The sequence below is a fragment of the Acanthochromis polyacanthus genome, chromosome 9, assembly GCF_021347895.1.
Source record: "Acanthochromis polyacanthus isolate Apoly-LR-REF ecotype Palm Island chromosome 9, KAUST_Apoly_ChrSc, whole genome shotgun sequence".
In the NCBI taxonomy this organism is placed as follows: Eukaryota; Metazoa; Chordata; class Actinopteri; family Pomacentridae; genus Acanthochromis; species Acanthochromis polyacanthus.
Window position 1 is genome coordinate 17,369,589 of NC_067121.1, and position 20,182 is coordinate 17,389,770.

General features: G+C 39.5%; 1 protein-coding gene across 5 annotated transcripts in view; it reads left to right on the forward strand.

Annotated features, from left to right (window-relative positions):
• The window catches only part of LOC110957685 (protein tyrosine phosphatase receptor type M), a 188,290-nt gene that overhangs the window by 37,213 nt on the left and 130,895 nt on the right, over window positions 1–20,182 (forward strand). For all 5 annotated transcript variants that reach the window (XM_051953453.1, XM_051953454.1, XM_051953452.1 and 2 more), the window contains one exon: window positions 7,962–8,084. In XM_051953453.1, the coding sequence (XP_051809413.1) occupies window positions 7,962–8,084 (123 nt within the window). The remainder of the gene's footprint in view (window positions 1–7,961; window positions 8,085–20,182) is intronic.

Consider the following 20,182-nt stretch of genomic DNA (forward strand, 5'->3'; position numbering starts at 1 on the left):
TGAAGTCATTTACTGAAAGTTCTTGACAGGCGTAGTGGAAGAGAACGTCAAGCTCTGTACTGGCATACATAGTTTGAAAATCATCTGTCAAAATTTAACATATCTAAGGAGAAGGCTGCCTGTCATCTTCAATGTACATCTAACCATGCACAAGGGTGGATTTGATCAGGAACTATGTTGTACTCTTGATGTAAAGCACATTCATCGAGTTGATATTTGGTTGACAAGACAAAAAAAAAAAAAAAAAAAAACGCCCTGGAAAGGCAAAGAGGTTTTATAATGATGAGAGTGTGAGATAAAAATACTACCACAAAGTTTTTTTTTGTTTTTTTTAAATAATGAAGTTTTGCTCAGTAGTTTTAAAGCAAACTATTCATTGCATGTCTTAACTTAAAGATGCAGTGCTTTCTTTTTGTCCTGATTTTGTCCCGTCACACTAGATGCGGTTTGTCAGTTTTGTTTTGCAAAACATTGTCGACAAGTGAATAGCTCAGCCAAGCAGATTATCAGTGGAAATCTCCACTCCAACTTCTTTATTTCCCTTCGAATCAATGTGGTGAACAGCAAGACGTGATTGATAATGATATTGAGATTGATTGCCTAAATCCCTTCCCACAGTTCAAAGTCCCCAAACAGATAGTATATATACATGCAATTCAGGCCAGAGATAGAACTTGGCAGGACCTGCCAATAGATAAGTGAAATAGGGCCAGAGTGAAAAGGCCTATCAGTCCCTAAGGGGCTTAGCTGCAGGATTCTGAAGCTCTAAACTGGCCATGGTGGAGGGAGATAGTCGACATTGGTTTTAAATTACCCAAGATTGCCTTGTGGTTTCAGTCTGCAGGGACGCCAGCAGACAAGATGTTTGTTAAAACAAGTGCAGACTTTGAGGGAGATTGGGGCGAAGGGCAGACCTGCGATTTCCTAGCCCAACAGAACAGGTTGGAAGGCTGGTAATTGAAGAATTGGCAGGGGGGCTAAGGAGGTCGTGCAGCAATGATATCTGCCACTGGGACTGAAGCAGTGGTTTTGCTGGAAAAGGGCTCAGCATTCACTATGGGAGTATATTCTGTCTGCTGCACTATAAACTACAATGCACTATACCGATAGCACGTTTTTTCATGTACATCCTTTGTACCATGGCATATGAAACTCAGAATTACTGAGTCAATTATGGAGTCCTACCACAAACTTCCCAATCATATTCCGCTATAATATGTCCTGCAACAAATGTAAAATTGTAATCTGGAAGGAATAGTTGGACATGTGATGACTAGAAACCACAAAGCTTGGCTAAGAAATTGTTCTGCACATAATCCCGTGTAAAGTAGGTAATTTTTATACTTAGTCTTTTGTATGAATAAAACAAATTAGATATATCTATTGAGTGTTAAATTAGTTTTAAAGTTGGCTGGTGGTGGCTCAGGTGGTAGACTATGTTGGTCAGTAATTGCACGGTTGGCATTTCAATCCCCAGGTCCTTCGCATGTCGTCGTGTCCTTGGACAAGACATTGAACCTGAAGTTGGTCCTGGTGGCAGACAGGCAACCAAAAAAACCCCAAAAGAAATGTAATTTGTGGGGACCTCATTTCGGTCCCCATGAGGGGAAACAGTAGCCTAGCCGCGCTAGACAACCCACGGCAACAAATTTAATTCTCTGCCAGGATGGGTCTTGTTACTCTCCATAAGGCTCGAGGTTGGATGCTCCTAAAACTGGCCGGATGAATCACCATGAAGTGTAGAGTCAGAAGGTGGGCGTAACTAAGTGATGACAGAGGCGCTACGATTCTGACAGAAACAACCGGCGCACAATAAACAGTCATCTTTCGACTGGCCACAGCCCTTAAAGATTTGAAGCTAAAATTCAACTTGAAAGATAAACAAAGGACAGCACTGAAGTGTTTCATTGAGAAGAAAGACGTATTTGGACTTATGCTGACGGGATATGGCAAATCCTTAATATACCAGTTGGCTACGCTGGTTGGGAAGCTAATGGGACTTAGTCACAATCCGGCGCTCTAGGAACTACGTCGGCCTATTCGTTGCGCTGATTGGTTGTATACCTACCCAATTGCTGCAGAGTGATTTGAAAGACAACCTTTTAGCACCGCCTCCCTCCCTGTCGAGCGGTCCTCGACCCTTGTGTCTTAAGAGCTGGATCTAGCGCGGCTAGGCTAGGGAAACAGTGTTTTCTTGGCCATGTTGTTGTTACTGAAAAAAGTAAAAGTGCAAAAACGTTTCTTTAGGGTTAGGCATTGTTTTGGTCTGGGTTAGGGTTAGGGTAAGGGTTAGGGGTTAGATATGAATGGGAGTCAATGGTAGATCCCCACAAGGATAGGAAAAGCCAGTGTGTGTGTGTGTGTGTGTGTGTGTAAATGGTTGAATGGGAAACACAATGTAAAGCACTTTGTGCTACCACTAGGGTAGAAAGGTGCTATAAAGTGCAGACCATTTGCCTTTCTTGCCTTTTGACAGAGATGGCCGAGCAGATACCAATCATTATGCTAAGCTAAGCTAACTGCCAGCTGGCTCAAACTTCACATGCTATTTCAACAGTGTCTAAGTGTTCTGTACCAACTCTTGACAAGGAAGTAAATTAGGATATTTGTTGAAGACTTTCAAGAAAAAAGTTGACCAAGTACCAGGAACAACTGATACAATCAGAATGCCGTTCTTGGATTTCATGTTTTACAAATCTGATCTTGCAAGCAAAAGAAGAGCAGAGCGACGGGCAACGTCACCGTGAAGCTGCATTTGAAAACATGCTGTTTTACATTTTTTGACTTATCACAGTTCTTCCTTTTCACCCTTACAGTTCTTCTCACTCTCATTCACTGGCATTTAGAGCAATGTGCACACAGTACTCCACTATGCTACCAAAGTTTCACACACACAGCTTTTAAATGTCGAAAGTTTACTTTTGTTACAGGTGCAGTAACAAAAGGCCTTTTAAGTCTGACTTGAAAATCTTTAGGAGAAATTGGCTCCAGCATTGAGGGCTTGAGGTATTGATTGTGGCCTCTGGCTCAGTCCAGGAAAAGATGGATAGATTTCTTTGAAATGCACTCTGCGTGAGAATATAAAGACTATTGTGTGTTCTCACTCAGGAATAAATTGTTTCATGACATATCTAGGGCCACCTTTTTAGCTTCAAGCTGCTTGCTTCTCTTGAAAAGGGAATGTTGACAGGGTGGAGCACATTCATCTGTACTCCCAGACTACCCACACCTCATAGAAGCTTTTATTGAAAGTTAAATCTCCTTCAGAGACTTGGCAGCCTCTTGTTGGGATATCTATTACAGCAGCTGTCGAGGCTGATTATATGGGGGTTGTGCCACACACTGGCAGCGATATAAACCTCCTACAGAGAGAAGGACTATTATGATGCTATTGACTGATGCGTTCATCTGCATAAATGTATAATCTCTTGACTCAGAGGCACCCGTTTGTATTGATGACATGCTACATGTGATCGGTGATACATTTTGTGTTTGATTTATGGCGCTCACAATGGTGAAGCCTCACATTTAAGAATGCTTATGATGCTTTGTAATTTCTATAGGACAAGATGTTTTATTGTTTACCTCAGGACAGAACAATCCCATAGCAGGTCAATAACAAGTTGCATGGAGACTTTCACAGTACTGAAATCTGATACCAAGAGCTTTGTGTAACAATCAAAGCAATGCATATTGATTTATTGCTTGTTCACGCTCTGTTAACCTATTTCAATGGTGCCCTGTCTTCACAGCAATAAGTTTTGTCAATGAAAAAGTAGTATGGGTTAGTGCCACCCACTGTTTTCAAATACATAGAATCAGTCAGAAAACATCATTACCAAGAGACTATGAAGTGTAATTTGGTTTAACATCATTTTACATTCAACGTTTTATGACTTTGCATTGTATCAACTTCTGGCATCACATACTCCTAAATATGTCAGATGAATAGCCTTGTTTGAACAGGTGATTTAAATTGCAAGTAAATAAAATGAGTTAAAAAAAATTGCAAATAAATAATGTAATTGTAATGCTAGCAGTTTTTTTTTAAATTTCTAACTGCTGCCACCTGAAAACATGTGCAATTTAAAATAGAGATTTTCTGATGTCTTTTGTGTTAAAATAAACTGAGTCACAGGAGAGTCATTAATAGAGCAAAATTGTTAACGGTGTATTTTGAGAAGATACAGTTTTAAAATACGTGACATTTTCAAAAAAATCATACCTGTCAAAAGTAAACAAGAATTCAGCTCTGCTTTATGGATATTCTTTTGAAGGCTTTTTTCCTTTCGTGTTCTAAAGTCTCCCTCCCCTCCCACTGACTTGGAATATATTTCACTCCTCGCCAGTGCCATCGATTTAAATATCAAACACCAATAAGAGCCACCTCTTTGGGTTTGCTTGAGCTACACCATGCTGTGAGAGGAAGGTGGGTGGCACAGGGCGAAGTATCCTGGAACTATTGAGTCAAAATATTGATGGAATGGAGCCAGTCCCAGTGACGCTGCAGCCAGAGACTCATGTAAATGTTCTCCAAGTTACATCTTGGCTACACAGACATGTCTATTTATTTCAAGATGACTGAGCATGAAGTACATGCTCTTTTCCAGCACCGCTTTGACGCCCCTGGAGTTTTGCATGCTCACTCCAGGGAGATGCAGGATGACCACCGCTTTATTCTGTTGGCCACTGCACAGTTTCAAGTGAACCACTGGGGGTTAAGAGCCCTGCATAGGAGCATGCCAATGGTGATTTCAGATTTCCTTGCAAAGATTTTCAGCTAGTCTGGACAAAATATCACTGGTTACCCTGTTACTACCACTTCACATTTCATCAACAATACACACTGCAGGTCCTATAGGCTGTGCACAATACTTTCTGTACAGTAGGAGGATTGATTACAGAACTGCCTCAACAGAATGATGAACTAACTCTCCACCAATTACACAGTGGCAGTTAGCAGATGTTAAAGAATGCTAATGAGCTTCGGATAATAGCTCAGAAGAAAAACTATTGCATGGAAATCAACATTTTATGAGGTAAATATGTTAAATGTTATCAAATTTTGACACGTATAAAAGATTTCACGCATCTCTGAATATAAAAGTTGAAAAAGAACATATTTGATATATATGTTCCTTGAAAAGTTCTTAACAGCGGTGGTTTATTTAGGTAAAAGCAACAACACTACAGTGCAGAAATACTCTGTTAAGAGTAAAAGTATTGCATGCAGATTTTTACCTGTGTATAACTCTGTAACTGTTGTCATCAAACACACTAAAAGCACAACAGTAAAAACACTTATTATGCAGATTGTCTAATTTGAGAATAACATTTGTCCATGTTGACTGATGCATCATTGTGTAAGTATTGTTTTAATGCTGCAGCTGATGATGCTGGAACCAATTTGACTTGCTTTACATATTGCTGCTTAGTCGACATACAGGCTTCTTATTTTATTTGGCGATTGTATGTTGCATAATAATTAGAATCTGCAAAATAATCAGTAACTTAACTTATTGACAAATGTTGTAGAGTAGCATCAAATTAAATTAGTTAAAGCATAAGCACCTTTAAACTCTGCTTAAGTGCTGCACTTTGGTAGACATACTTGTTAGTAGTGTTTAATTTTTAAAAAATTATTTTAAAAAACTGAGAAGACATCTAATATAACTGTATAACTGGGTTGTAGTCGATGTACTACGATATAGTAATGTAAATCTGCTGAATACTTTTGTCCCATTCTTCTATGAGTATGAAAATTAAAGCAGTTTAAAAATCCATTATTTTTCTTAAGTTTTTTATAAGTTTGCATAATCTAAAATTTCATTTTTTCTCATATTACAGGAGTGTGAGAAACTGTGTGAATTAACATTGGAAATGCTTACAGCACTCTTTAGAATTAGAAAAGCACTCAGAGAGCACAGTACTCCGCCAAGGCTGTTCATTCCTTGTGTCATTGCCGATGGATAAGTCCCGATAAGTCCGCAGCAGCCGGTTTGTGGCACCCGAAATACTACTAAACTAATAAAAAGTGACATATATTCTGATTGAGTGACGTATATCATATAAGCACACTCATCCAGCTCCCAGCATGGTTTGTGAATTTCAGCTGACTCTCACGAGTGCAGAGAGGCATTTACTGAGGACACAGGAATTATACACCTGGCATAATTACTCATAGCTCCTTGAGCAAACCTCCTCCATCTTCTCTCCTCGAGATGCAATTTAGGAATCAAGACATCGTTTGTGATAATACACCAAGACTGATTTCTGGGTCACAGGCTGCAAGACTAAGGATCGAGGAGTCGAGGAGGCTGAAATCAGGGAAATGAGTTGAGCCTTCTGTCTATAGGTGGCTTTCAACTGGTGGAAGTCATTGCAAATGCAAAGTGGCGCGAATGTTTATAGAAACGTTAATCGGCTGTTTCAGGCTTTCTGTTTCCATTGCAGCACAGAATCCGTCAGCTTTGACCACCGCGTTAACTTAGAGTGTACCCAAAAACAATAAATTGCAATAACTGGAAGTAACTCCTGTTCTTTGACTACATAGGAAATAGAACAATGGAGAGTTTGTTATGCTGGACTATGCCCTGAATTTGACCTGTTTGATAGTGATGTTTGAATGGAGAAGAGTGCTACTCAACGAGGATGTCAAGATGGTAGAAATATGGCGTTTGTTGTCCACTCCAAGTTTAACAAATCAGCATTGAGGCAGAAAATATCAACCCAGCAGTTCTATCAGTTTATGGACAAGCTCTCCATGTTGTTTCTATAGTTTGTTTTTTTACCTGTGATACTTCGACAATCAGTCCGTTTTCTGTGTGAACCTCCTCATAAAAACAGACAAAGCAACAAATATATCCTCAGTTGCCCTGTGAAGCTGAGTATTAATTATCCTGTGTTCCCCTCATTTGGCCACTCATTTGCACATGTACTGTAAATGTCACCAGAGAGATAAATCGGAAAACAAAAACCCATGCTCGTAGCCTTTGTACAGCAGAATGTCAGAGGGAGCTTGTAAGAGATGAGATATTGGTTTTGGCCTGGCATAGATTCTGGCTCAAAGGACGTTCCCAGAGGCAATAAAATTTGTATGTCATCTGTGTTTAGAAACGTATTAGCAATGTGCCAGCAAACATTTTCAGATTTGCCATTTGTATTCATTTCTGGCAGGAAGAAGCATAATTTTCTGTACATCTGTTATCAACGATGACCTAATGTAATCATGTATCTGAAACAGCGCAGGATCATTTTGTCCAATTCTCTAAGTTGTCTGCCTTCTCTAAAATGAACAATACCAGTGTAAAAGCCATCTTTATATTTCACTTTTTTTTCTTCCAGCCACACATTGTTCTGACGTCCCTTTTTTGTGGATTATTGAGTGGATTGAAAAGCACTTTGAGACGGGAAAAAAGCTCAACCCTCACATTCTCTGTGTGGCCTTTAAGGCGCGACAAATAAAGGGGTATTTGTATTAATCGATCACACGCCAAGCCTGGTTGAAGCGTGGCCCTAATGGTTGCTTGCTGTCATTTTGCAAGCAGCTTGTAAAAAGATTAGAGTGGCTTGGTGGAGTAAGGGCACATGAACAGCAAAGTTCTGCAGCCGGCAAAGAAAATAAATCAATTTATCCCTGATGGTGGTGCAGTTTGGGGACATAATGCCTAACAATGATGGAGTTTGGACACTTCATACTTGTCATTGTGAAATGGGACTGCAGTGTTGCTAATGATGGTAATGTATGTTGTGCCTCGCCTACTACAGTAATCCTTCACTCTGTCTCACTTAAATGCATCTCATTGCATACTGCATTATGAACACCACCGAGAAAAAAAAGAGAAAATAATTTATTATATATATATATATATATATATATATATATATATATATTCATTCATTTGAGCAGCAAGTTAATGGAAAAACCGCATAACCCTATTCATTTCTTTCTTTTGTAACAGGCGATTGTAACTTTGAGAAGCCACTGGCAGCATGTGGATACAGCCAAGGCCGAGATGATGACCTTGACTGGGAGCAGGCAAATACCAGAGAGAAGTCTCCATCAGATCCCTGGATGCCCTCAGGTAAGGATGGTGATACTGACACAGTGAAGACGTGAAATGATTCCTTCACCATACTGAGAATACATCATTGTAACATAGGCACATTTGACATTGCCTGTTTTATGAGAAAAGCACTATCTTGCCATGAACAAGGACTTTTTTTTTTTACATAAAGGAATTTTATTTTGTAAATGGACACAAGGGTACTTCAGAAAGTAGTCGGCCTCACCAGAAAACATCACAGGAGACAGCAGGGTTGACTTCATCAGCACTCTGAAAATGGCAACTATGCAAGTGGGATTTCCATTTGGGAAACAGATGGAAATCAGGTTGTGCAGGTCAGGTTACTGAGGTGCATGGGGCAACAATTCAAAGCCACATTTGACTGATTCTGCCACCTGTGCTGTTTGGACAGGCACATTGTCCTAAAGCAACAGCATGCTAGCTCAAAGCTTTCCTCTGCTTTGTTCTTTGATTGCTTCAAACATTTGAGTGTATGTAGACAATGATACAAGCCTTTATATTATACAATTATGCCCCAAAATAGGAGTTATACCGCTTGTCTGCAGGTGAGACCAAGAAACTTTTATGAGTTTTCATACCAATGACAGATCACCTTTTGTATTTTCAAATTTTCACCCTGGCTCGATTTACATTAGCTAATTCATTTAGTGTTGCACAAATATAGCTCCCAAGTTGTTAAAATGTCTGAATATAGGAGAAAATCAGCTGCTGATGACATCTGACATAAAAAGTTGAAAATGGAATACTTCACTCGGTTCATGTAGCAAAGCTACAGTATATGTACAAGGATAAATATCCCAAACATGCAGCTAATTTGTGAGCCCATTTACATGACAAATTTTTATCTGTTGTTTTCTTTCATTACAATGAAATTGAAATTAATTTCATTAAAGTATGAGGATTTAGATATTCACATTTTTACTCATTAGGCTTTTAAGTCAGACTACAGTTGGAATATAATACAATGCTTCATGTAAACAATTTTAGTGTTAGAAAGTAATACATATTAATTGCAACTTGCAGGTGCATAACTACTATTCAAATTATGTATGCATTTGAAGAGAAAACAGTATTTCAATTTTTTGCGTTGGAGTTCCAACACTGTTTTCTTGTTTAGTAATTATCTCTGATGTTGATGTGAATAGTTTCTGCAGAAGTATCTGTTACATAGAATCTTTGGTACAGAGATGTGAAGTGAAACAAAAAGCAACATTTGATATCAAACTACTCAGATCCATTTTAATTGAAGGTCTATCTGTCAGCCACATATTAAAATTCATTGAAATGCTTTCCCTGCATTTTGTTTCTGTCGAACGCAATTTGTCTCGTTAATGTTCCATTGATCGCTTTTCATTTGATTTGAAATGCAGAGATATCGCCGTCACTGAGCACAAGACACCTAAGGAATTAGACTAATGGAGTGACACCCCCCCCTCCATGTTTTAACACAGGTAGCATTACTGACTAATGGATATTGTTTTCCTCCCCTATCTGAAGCCTAATCTCACAAAGGCTGCATCACAGATAGATTGCACTGGGCCCCTCAGTGACAGAGAGGGAATTAATTAGCAGGCCTTCACTAATTTTAAGCAGTGCCCAGTGCCCAGACCTGTTTGTGTGTACATCAAGATGATGTGTGTTGAACTGCCCCAGAGAAATTACTTTCCGAGGAGGGGGAAGTGCCTCCTTTTTCTATCGCAATTGATTAATGTCGGGACACATGGAGGCCGGGCAAAGGTGACACTGAAATCTGGAAAAGCCTCGACCTACAAATTAACACCTGGTGCACCGTCTAAATTTAACATATCTGATTAAAATTCCATGTCTGGTTAAGTGGTGTCCTTGATTGTGCCTCCTAGTCTGAGTACACTTCAGATAGGCTTGTTTTCTACCTGCACGTCTTGAATTGTGCGTAATTAACAGGTTGCAGCTCTTTCTCCAATTCACAGTGTGAGCACTCAACCTGCTGCGTGAAATTGTAATCTCTCCTCTTTGACCACATTGAAAGGGATGTGAAATGTAGTGTACTTGACGGGTGAAATTGTTTTATGGCTACTAGAGAGGGGGTCGATGGGTAAAAATGCATTTAGGTGAAAGCCACACTGCTGGAAAAAGCTATCTTACTTCTGATTGCTGCCTTACTCTCAACGTGCACTTATGAATCTTCACAAAACGACCTTATCATACTCACAGAACAGATTGTTATCCTACCTGGTGTGCCAGGATGGAAATGGAATTGAAGTAGGCTCAGAGCAGAGAGCAGCAGACGATACTACCTTAAATACCTTTTAAAATTAGTTGTAGACAGTATCTGTCCAAATAAGGGTGTTCTTAATGTCATTGTGTATGTATGATTTAAACGATAATTAAAGTCTTCCCTGCTCTGACTGAGCAAATGAAATCCTTCCCGAGGAGGTTCTCATATGAACTCTAATTCTAGTATTTCTTAGAGTTTTGGACCATTTTACACTTTATGGTTCAAATTTATTGCTTACACTCCGTGCCAGCGTAGGAAGTGGTGTGCCCTTAATTTGGTGAGGAGACAGAGTGAAAGGTGCAACGCTGCCAGCAATGTAGCGTGTTTTGCTTTTTCAGAGTGTTTAATTAGCCTTTTAACTGTTCTTGAACCATAACTACAATCTTTGTCCTATTTGCCAAATGTTCTATATTATTTAGATTTTTTTGTTTGTTTTTTTTAACTCTAGTGATACCTTAACCACAGTTTATTGTACGACTAGGTTATTTAGCTGAAATTTTTATCGTTATAAATGAATAATCATTTATATGACTCATCTTTGACAAAGACGAGTAGAAAAAGGCTTACTTTGAATATAGCCACTTTTGCATGTTAATCAAAGCACACAGGTAAGAATTTTGTTGTTAATAAAACAACAAAAAATTCACAAGCAAATTTCCACACCAATATAATTTCTGAATGATTTTACCTTGAGACACATTAAATAAAGAAAACAAATCAAACCTGGAGGCCCACAGAGGGCAGCCAGGGAAAAGCTGCTGTCTATAGTTTAATGTGGCCGGCCAGGACCAATAGATGGAGACCCTTCACCAGCCTCCATGTGTATTCCAACGTCAAGTCTGTCAGCCCTCGAAGCAAGCTGCTTGGAGTGTATCACTTAGGCGGAGGTGATGGTCGAGGGGCGGGGTTGTGGGTGTTTTTAGACTACAATATGTCTTGCAAGGTTAATTGCTGACCCCCGCAAAGGCTCACCAGAGGTCTACGTTGACGGAGGTGATGAAAGGCTGAGACAGTCAGAAAGCCAACATGGAAGTCTTGCTAAAAGTGACAAGACACGAAGGTCTATGGTAGGCTGCTGAGCCTCGGTTTGTTCAATCAACCAAACTTTGTGTTTTGGCCATGTTGTATCCAACGTGTTTAAGTGAAATTATTCAACATTCTGTCAAGCAGTTTTATATTTACTGATGAAATCTCTATCACTGGGATGTATTGCTATTGTTTGACTGCCAAAGCCTATTGCAGTGACCCAAATCTTTCCCATACAATACCATATTGTAGCTGTCATGTGCAGATGTAGGCAATGGATGGAAGAAAGACGTCCTTCAACATATAACCACATATTGCAGTTGTTGTGATGTTTGCCTAGGGTTGAAACTCAAGTATTTATAATTTGAAGCTTTAACTATTACTTGAGTGCCATAAGAAGAAGCTGATGATAATAAAAAGTAGACTATAGCCATCAGTCCTTTAAAAGAAAATGCCACATTCATTATACGATGATATGACTTCTTTGTTTTAATAAAGGTTAATAATCTTCAGACCTGAAAGTTGCACACTATCGTTTACGTGTATGCAGAAATATGTTTGAAAGGGCTGTGGAATCAGTAGGAGACATCCTGAATTATGCCACTGTGTCAGTGTGGTAAATATATCGAGGCATTAAGCAGAGCTTGATGTCAGCCTGCCGTGGAATCTCTTTCATCCTACAAAGTCACAGTGTGAAAGGCCTAACTGGCCTAGTTCCATTTCAGCAAGTAAATAAGAGTACCAAAACAGAAAAGTGAAATGAAACGCAACAAAGAAAACAAGCTCTCTGGTCAGAAGAAGAGACAAACAGTGCCTGAAACTCTTGGTTGTTTATGATGATGTGCTCCCTACCTAATTGCTATGTCTGGATGGAGAGTCGCCTTGTTTATCCCTCCATACGGCACTGATTGCATGCTTTGGCTCCTTTTAGGGTGGTTCAGCCCAGTTCTGAGGCTATGCATGTCTGCTTGGGCACTCCTGCATGTGTTCATCTCCCAAGCCAACTGGAGAAACCCCTGGCACAACTGTCACTAGCTGTCCTGTTATTACCAACAGACTCATCTGTCCTGGACAATGATAATAAAACCATCTAGGCCAACACTCATTCAGCTTTAGAGAATGGAGCTGGATGCACTTCTGCCATAATCAGGTATTGGTCTGGATTGCACGTCATTTGAAAACAAAATTACCCCACTTGAATCAAAGACATTTGTAACGTGCCAAAAAAACGGATTTTTCCTCTCAGAAAAACTAATGAAGTTGACTTGATGAAGAAGTTTGCAGTGACTTGTTGTAGGGGTGGAGTATCCAAGTACCATTAAGAAGGAGCTGTTTTTAGTAAACCCCAGCTGGTGCAGAGGCTGCCTCTTGTCTGCTAGTGTCATGCATGTTGTTAGCAGTAGGCTACTGCTCCCTTGGCTCTCCCCTGAGACCCATTCTAGGGAATAAAGCAAGAGGAGGAAAGAAGGTCCTCTAACTGAGATTAATTAGGGTTTTTGTATTCTGCTTGGAACAATAGCAAATGCAGCTCCAGCTAAATCATTTATTGTTTTGTACTTAATGTCTGCCCTAAATATGTTTCACGAAGGAAATTGAATGCTTTTGCCCCACTGTTGCACAGGGTCTTTGTTTTGAAAGCTACTTATTTGTTGATAATAACACCTCGACAGTCGTGGAAGATTGGCAGGATGGGATTTTTAATAGTGTGACTGTGATCTTCTCTCTTTCTGTTATCTTCTTCTTCTTCATATTATGTTCATGCAAATGCCGCTCACTCTTTAACCCAGAAGGATGCCTATTTTTTTTTTAGAGTCCGGCTGTTGCATATTGATAAGACAGATCATTTTAAAAGGCAAACTGTTCACACTTTGGCCATTTCAGTCAGGCGGTAATGAATTGACAAAGCCCCTTTATCTTATCTGCACAATAAGTGTTGTTTATGGTGCTGAATGTGCTGTTCAAATGAAAGAGGAGAAGGTGAGCCACTTAAAATATGAGAGGAGAGAACACCCACTGACTGAAGGACGTCAGAAATTTAATCAGAATTTAAATCACATCAGCAAAAGATGGGATTTGCTGTTGCGGAGGGAGCGGCACCATATTGTAAAATAAGCTAATTGCTTTTCAGCCATTCACAACTACGTGTGGAAATCACTCTGTACATGGCATTGCCAAGGTTGCGAGGTTAAGGAGAAACCCCATTATATGATTAGGGGACAAAATAGAAGAGCAAATTACGACGTGTGATCAATCCGTGAATTAATTCCTGGGTATGACATACTATGATTTTCAATTTAGCATGTTTGTGGGCTTGGAAAAATATCCTGCGAGCTGAGCAAACAGCTTACCCATTACGATAAACAGGATTAAGACAGTACACTGCACTGTCATGATGAAGGACATATTTGCATTCTGTATCTTTTCTGGATCTTAAATATGCATGGTGTGAACAATAAAAGCTAATGATAAATGGCTCACGTGAACAATCCCTGTTGTGTAATGTTGTGTATTAGCACCCATTAAATGGCCTATTTATTGCAAAGGAGTGCCAATAGTGCAGACTGCATATTAAGATGACATTAAGCCATTAAGAATTACTGGTGATTGACATGCGGCAACAAAGGGAGCGTAATAAGGGTCAGTTGTTTCACCTGAACAAAGCAACAGGGCTGCAACGTGTTCCGCATGATGGATGGCTCTGGGTGAATCTTTTTGACTCTGTCAAAGAGACTTGCCAGGTCCTTCATATGGAGAGCCCAAACTTATTCAGTGTTATTTTATCAGGCTCCTTTCATGTTTCAAAGGACACAGGGAAAGTTCTGGAAAATTGAGTGGAGGCCATGGCTGCTCACATTAACAGCCTAACCCTCACAGCGAGAGCATTTTTGATTGGTAGCAGACAGTGAGAATAGCCCTGTCTTCATTGACATTTCCGAAGTGGCAGCTGTGCTTTTCTGCGATGGTGACCTCTGTGAATTTTATTAGCAAATGAGACTTGGAGGGTTTGGGTTTAAAGAGTGCCCCTTCATTCTGATTTCCCCCACATAATGATTTTCACAGAGTTCAGGACCTGAATGGAGGAGAAATAATGAGCGCTAGTCATTATTGCAAATTATATCCTGTGCTCAGACCATCACTCAACCCGCAATTAATATAAATACCTGCAACCTATAGACTTTGATGATTAGAATTAGACAGTACCTTGTATGTGTGAAGTAAATGATATCAGTGTATTCCCATTAAAATACTTTCTTCCCTTTTGAAGTAGAGTAACAGGGGCTAAATGGAGAGATGTACGAATGCAGCTACTTAACTATCTTGCTTGGGGTCTTTTGTTGCACCATCTCACACTCCCTGTGCAGTTTATGTAAAATAATGCATCCTGAGCGAAATTCATTGTCTGTCTTTTTAAAGTTGTATCTTCAGGGTTTTCAATCATGCCACCAAACAAGGAAGCATAAATTCAGGAGAAAAAAAATGGACACTTCCTGCGAGATAGACTTGAAGGACATGAAGCTTTATTGCAGTAAATATGGAGAATAGGATGTAGTCTTGTCACATTGTTGAAATTATGATAAGCTGTAATTTTCTAAATTGAGTTTATTTCATAAAACACATCATAGGCCACCAACACATTACAGACATTACTTTCTGACATTAAACTGAAACTATTTCTTTAGTAATGACCAATTTTCCAACAGTTTTTTCTCTTAACAGAAGGAACTTCTCTTCCCATATGGACTGACAAAATCTGTGGCCAACTCCTAACTGTTCTGCCAGTTGAGTGAGCTGTCGGGCCGAATAATTAACCTGATGTAAGCCTTCCCCTGGAATATGTCCACAGTTCTCTCTGTATTGCTCATAACACCATTAAACCACTAAATCTGTTATTTTGGATTACTTAGTGTCCAGCTGAACTTGAACATTTGTGGGTTTACAATTGCTGTAAAATATCTTACAATAGAATGCACTTGTTAGTTTGCACACAACCTTGCTAATGCTGAACAGATATTCAGCTTTTCAAGCTACAATCTTGCAATTGCTTAGGTTTTTGTGTGTTATCATTGATAGAAATAGCAGTTAGAAAACAAACTGAAAAGTTGTTGTTGTCCTGAGGTTAAAAAAAAAGTTAACAAGAGAAACTGACATCAAAACTTTTACGAGACCTTATAATTCATGCTTGATCAATGTCAGAATAGTGCATACATGCTGTACAGTGCGATTATATAGTAATTGTTTTGTGCATAGCCCCTTTTCAGGTATTGTGTCCCTGTTAATAGTTTCTATAGTATTCCAGAAAAAAACAAAATCACACTTTTATATCCAGGCCGTGTGCCCTTCCTTTCTAAAGAACAGCAACATGAATGTATGTAGCATCTGCAGCAGAAACATTTTATCTTCAACTCATTCATTTTTCACACCAGCCTCCATCTTCTCTGTGTTCAGCCATCATTGTAATGGAAGGTGAAGGTGGCCTACATTGAAATAATAATAAATCTGTTCCTCTGAATACCTTAGACAATAGCTGGGCCCTGGCCTTTACGGAGTTGCAGAGACAGGCTTAGGGAGCGGCGAGAGCCCTCTATTTTTAATTGGTCTTGAACATGCCATTGTTAAGGCACAAGAGATAGAGAAAGAGGGAGAGAGAGAAAACACCCTTGTGCATCACTAGCGCATTAGCACAGCACTAACACAGTGTCATTATAATTTGCTCTTAGTCTCACTGGCTAATTAGCTTGTCATGGTGCAGCAGGTCCTGCAGAGTATATGGTCATTAGACTCGAAGAGCATAGAAACTGAATGACAATCAGTGTTCTCCTCTTATCATCTCCACTTTTGTTAGACAATGACAATGGCCGGGTGACAAGGTTGGTGCACTGTCACTTGAAATACCCTATCTTTGTATTTCATGGTGGTCAATACTGAGAAAAAGGAGGATTTTTTCCCCCCCTTGTTGCGTTAAGCTTTACTGGTCCAAATCCAGACAATTTGTGGGTCTAAAATTTGGTGATAGGTATTTCACAGCCCCATTGCTACAGTGCTGCATTCTGCCTTATGGTGAGGAAGAAATTTTCTATTTACATTAGTATTTCTGTCAAATTATTTTTTCTTAAATATTGATAGCTACTGCATTAGTGCGTCGTTAACTTGAAGTGACTCTTACATATTGTACCTATTGTTTGATTAATATTTCAGAATCATACTATTAAAAAAGGGATCAGTGCTGCTTTGGGGATCTGATATTTTCATCTTTAATTACAACAAAGAGCAGTGCTGTGCATAAATCTTCTGTGCAACACTGTCACAATGTGGCTGTTTGAAATGAATAGTAAACAGCCTGTTTTAATCATAGAGGAAGGCAGTGGTGCTAGGATCTTTGTCTTTGTAACACGAGCTGCAACTGAACAATTCATCAACTGATTATTAGTGCTGGTTCGCATCACACCAAGGGTTGCTGATGCCTCAAAGGGGGGAAAAAAGCCCCCAAAATGTTCTGGGCACCCGAGCAGATGCCTGGATGTTATTAAAGAGCCCTCAGAGCCCTCATATAGAGGCTCCTGATTGAGGTTGGACAAACAAGTGTCTCTAAGTCAACTCATCTCCTGCCCCTCTTCATGTACTTTACTCAACTTCCTGCACATCCTCAGAAATAATTACCACAACATTTGAATCAGTGACAAACTGAAAGTGAATAATACATTAAAAAGCTCTGGGAGAACAACAGTATGATGTTCTCAGTAGTGACTCATAACAGAATGATCATGCTGTGCAGGGAATTTATATATAACATGCGAAGGCCACAGCTTATCACAACTGTAGAAAACGCATCTTATGACAATAAACACACTGTGACCTTCAGTTATGGGAAAACTACACAAAAGAGTCTCAATAAGAGGCAATACATGTTTGAAAAAAATAGAAATGATTGAATCTCTTTTACCATGTTGTATTTAAAAATCAAATGCAACATTGGTGTTTTTCTGAAGTTTTCATTACAATTCACGCTATTCTTCACAGCTGTCGACCTTGGAAACAGTAGTTGGACAAAAAAAAATAGCTTTCAACTACGGAGCTTGTTCAGTTGCCATGGCAGTGTCTCAATTGTCATTGTGTAATCTAATATGGAACTGCTCTGTTGTCATGGAGACACAAAATTTCAAATTTCAATGCTTAGGTTATGTGACGACAACTGAGATATCTCCATGGCAACCGAGCGAGCTTCATCTACTGATGAAGACCATGGCATGGAGTTGAAAGTTTTAATAGAAAGCTAGAGAGTGACTCTTGAGTCACACATTTTATTTGTCAAACTTACATGATTCTTTATTTTTATTATAATTTCATCAGAAGAGCTTTAGTGATTAGGCAATTAGTCAACTATAAATTAACCATCAACTCTTTTGGTCATTAATTAGAAAACATCATGATTTTCTGGTATCTGTTCTCCTGTATGACAATACACTGAGCATGTTTGTGCTGTGGACGGAATCATCTTGTGCTTTAGGAAAAGCTGATCGTTATTTTTCACCATTTTCTGGCAATATATATACCAATCTATATACCTAGTCATAGATTCAAGAAAAGAATCCACAAAGAAAATAACTGTGACTTGTCATGCAGATTCAATCAAGCCATATCCAAACCTTAGTTTGTTGGAGTGCACTTGATGACCCAAACATCAGATTCTGCATCTTTTTATGTACATCTGTTTCCTGGGATTCACAATCAGCACTGCATGGATATACAACCTGTCATCTTTTATGCACATGAACAAAGCAGGCTAAGATCATTTAAAACAACAACTGCCTGTACCTGCAAACAAAGCCAATGAGGCTGACTTGGTCTCGACTCATCACAACTCACTGCTCCTCCTCCTCCGCGCCCTCTCCTCCTGTTTCATTGTGTAAACATGACAGAACCCCCACTCATTATCTGAAGCTGGAGACAGATGGAACTGGTGAGCGTTACAAGTGCAGCACAACAAGACAAGTGGACAAGCTCGAGTCACTGATGGAACAAATAGGGTTTGTGGGAGGCTGTGTGGCTGACACACTCGGGGACCAAGCCTGTTCACCCTTTTTAACATTGTATCCGAGTGAATCACCATATGTTACATTTACAAAGACAAAGATTCACGTCCCCCTACAGGTTGTTTGTCTCACCTCTAAATAAAATGTGCCTTCAAAATATTAGCACATTATTAAAGATTGTATTTCAACATAAACTTGAGTCTCTTTTGGCTGTCTCTCAAAAGCTGTTACAATTTGTGCCATCTCATTACCAAGCCAAGCAAAATAAGATGATGACAAATAGAATGTGTTCTGCATCTCCTTGAAAGTTTGCCAGGATAATAATTCTCACTTGTGTTTTATTGGCAAGAGGGTAGAGAATTAGATTAACCTTTAATATTGAACCAAAGCGATAAAATCTAAATGGGGCTTTCTTGGCAAATAGATTTTAGCTTATTGATTTCTCATCATTTCCTTCTCTCTGTCATTGAGGGAAAATACTCTCCTCAAACATCCGGTATTTTTTAGGATTGGTCTTTCTGTTTTGACAAATGGTAATGATTAGAGAGCTTCTATCAATCCAAAAATAAGAGCATTTTCTCATTAACGGTCACAAGCTGGAGTCGTTGCTGTTAATAGGAAATCTCTCAGAACAGTCTTTTACCTGCCGTAACTTTTATGAAATTTCTCCTTTTGTTTTGTTACTATTACATCTCAGGAGTTAACTGTCAGGGGAAGCTTTTCTTAGTTTTCATGTATTTAAACATCAATGGATCAAAGTTGCGTGGTTGTGTTGCCAGAGATAACACCATTTCACATACAGCAATTAACATGGAAAAGATTTTCAGTAATTAATACTTCAAATATGCATTATGTCTTTGTTGTGTTTTTGTTCATTTATCTTATGCATAGATTTTTCTGTTTACAATCAGCTCAGTTCAGGGTCAAGTTAGAAAACAGAGTTTTTCCCTTATTTTTGTAATGCTTTGTCAGGGGCTGCACAGTGGTTGTTGGTTAGCACCGTTGCCTTGCAGCTAGAAGATCCCTGATTCGCATCCCAGCCTGGACCTAGGACCTTGATGCATGAAATTAGCATGCTCTCTCCAGGTCCTCTGGCTTCCTTCCACAATCCAAAAACATGCTGAGGTTAATTGGTAACTTTAAATTTTCTGTAGGTGTGAATGTGAGTGTGCTTGTTGTCTCTATATTTAGCCCTGTGATAGACTGGTGACCTGTCCAGGGTGTCCACTGCCTTCACCCTAAGTCAACTGGGATAGACTCCAGCTCCCCGCGACCCTAATGAGGATTAAGCGGTGTATAGATAATGGATGGATGGATGCTTTGTCAGTCACTTACTCTTTAACACCTGTCTGTGTGCTAACATACAATGTCAGTGAACATGTCAGTGCGAAGCAGGTAATACTGATAGTTCACCATTTTCATGTGTTAGCAAGCTAACATTTGTCGAGTCCCATGAAAGACAACTCACGGCGGAGGTTGATGGGTTGTCATTAGTTTTGCTGATGTGCGGTGTATTGAATGTTTGTTGTGTCTCCTTGAGGTCCTGTGTTTGTTCTGTCTATTGTTGTCTCTGGATCTGGAGCTACATCTGTCTGACCTACAGCCTCTGGCTTCACTAACCTCCAAAATGCTCATTGTCCTCTTACTTGTTGTTTTCTGTTCTCCATCTGCACTCCTCTTGTCAGCATTCCAACCCCTCCTGCTATCCCCCACCCCCCTCATCCCCACTCTCGCCCCAACCAGTCGAGGCAGATGGCCGCCTTCCCCGAGCCTGGTTCTGT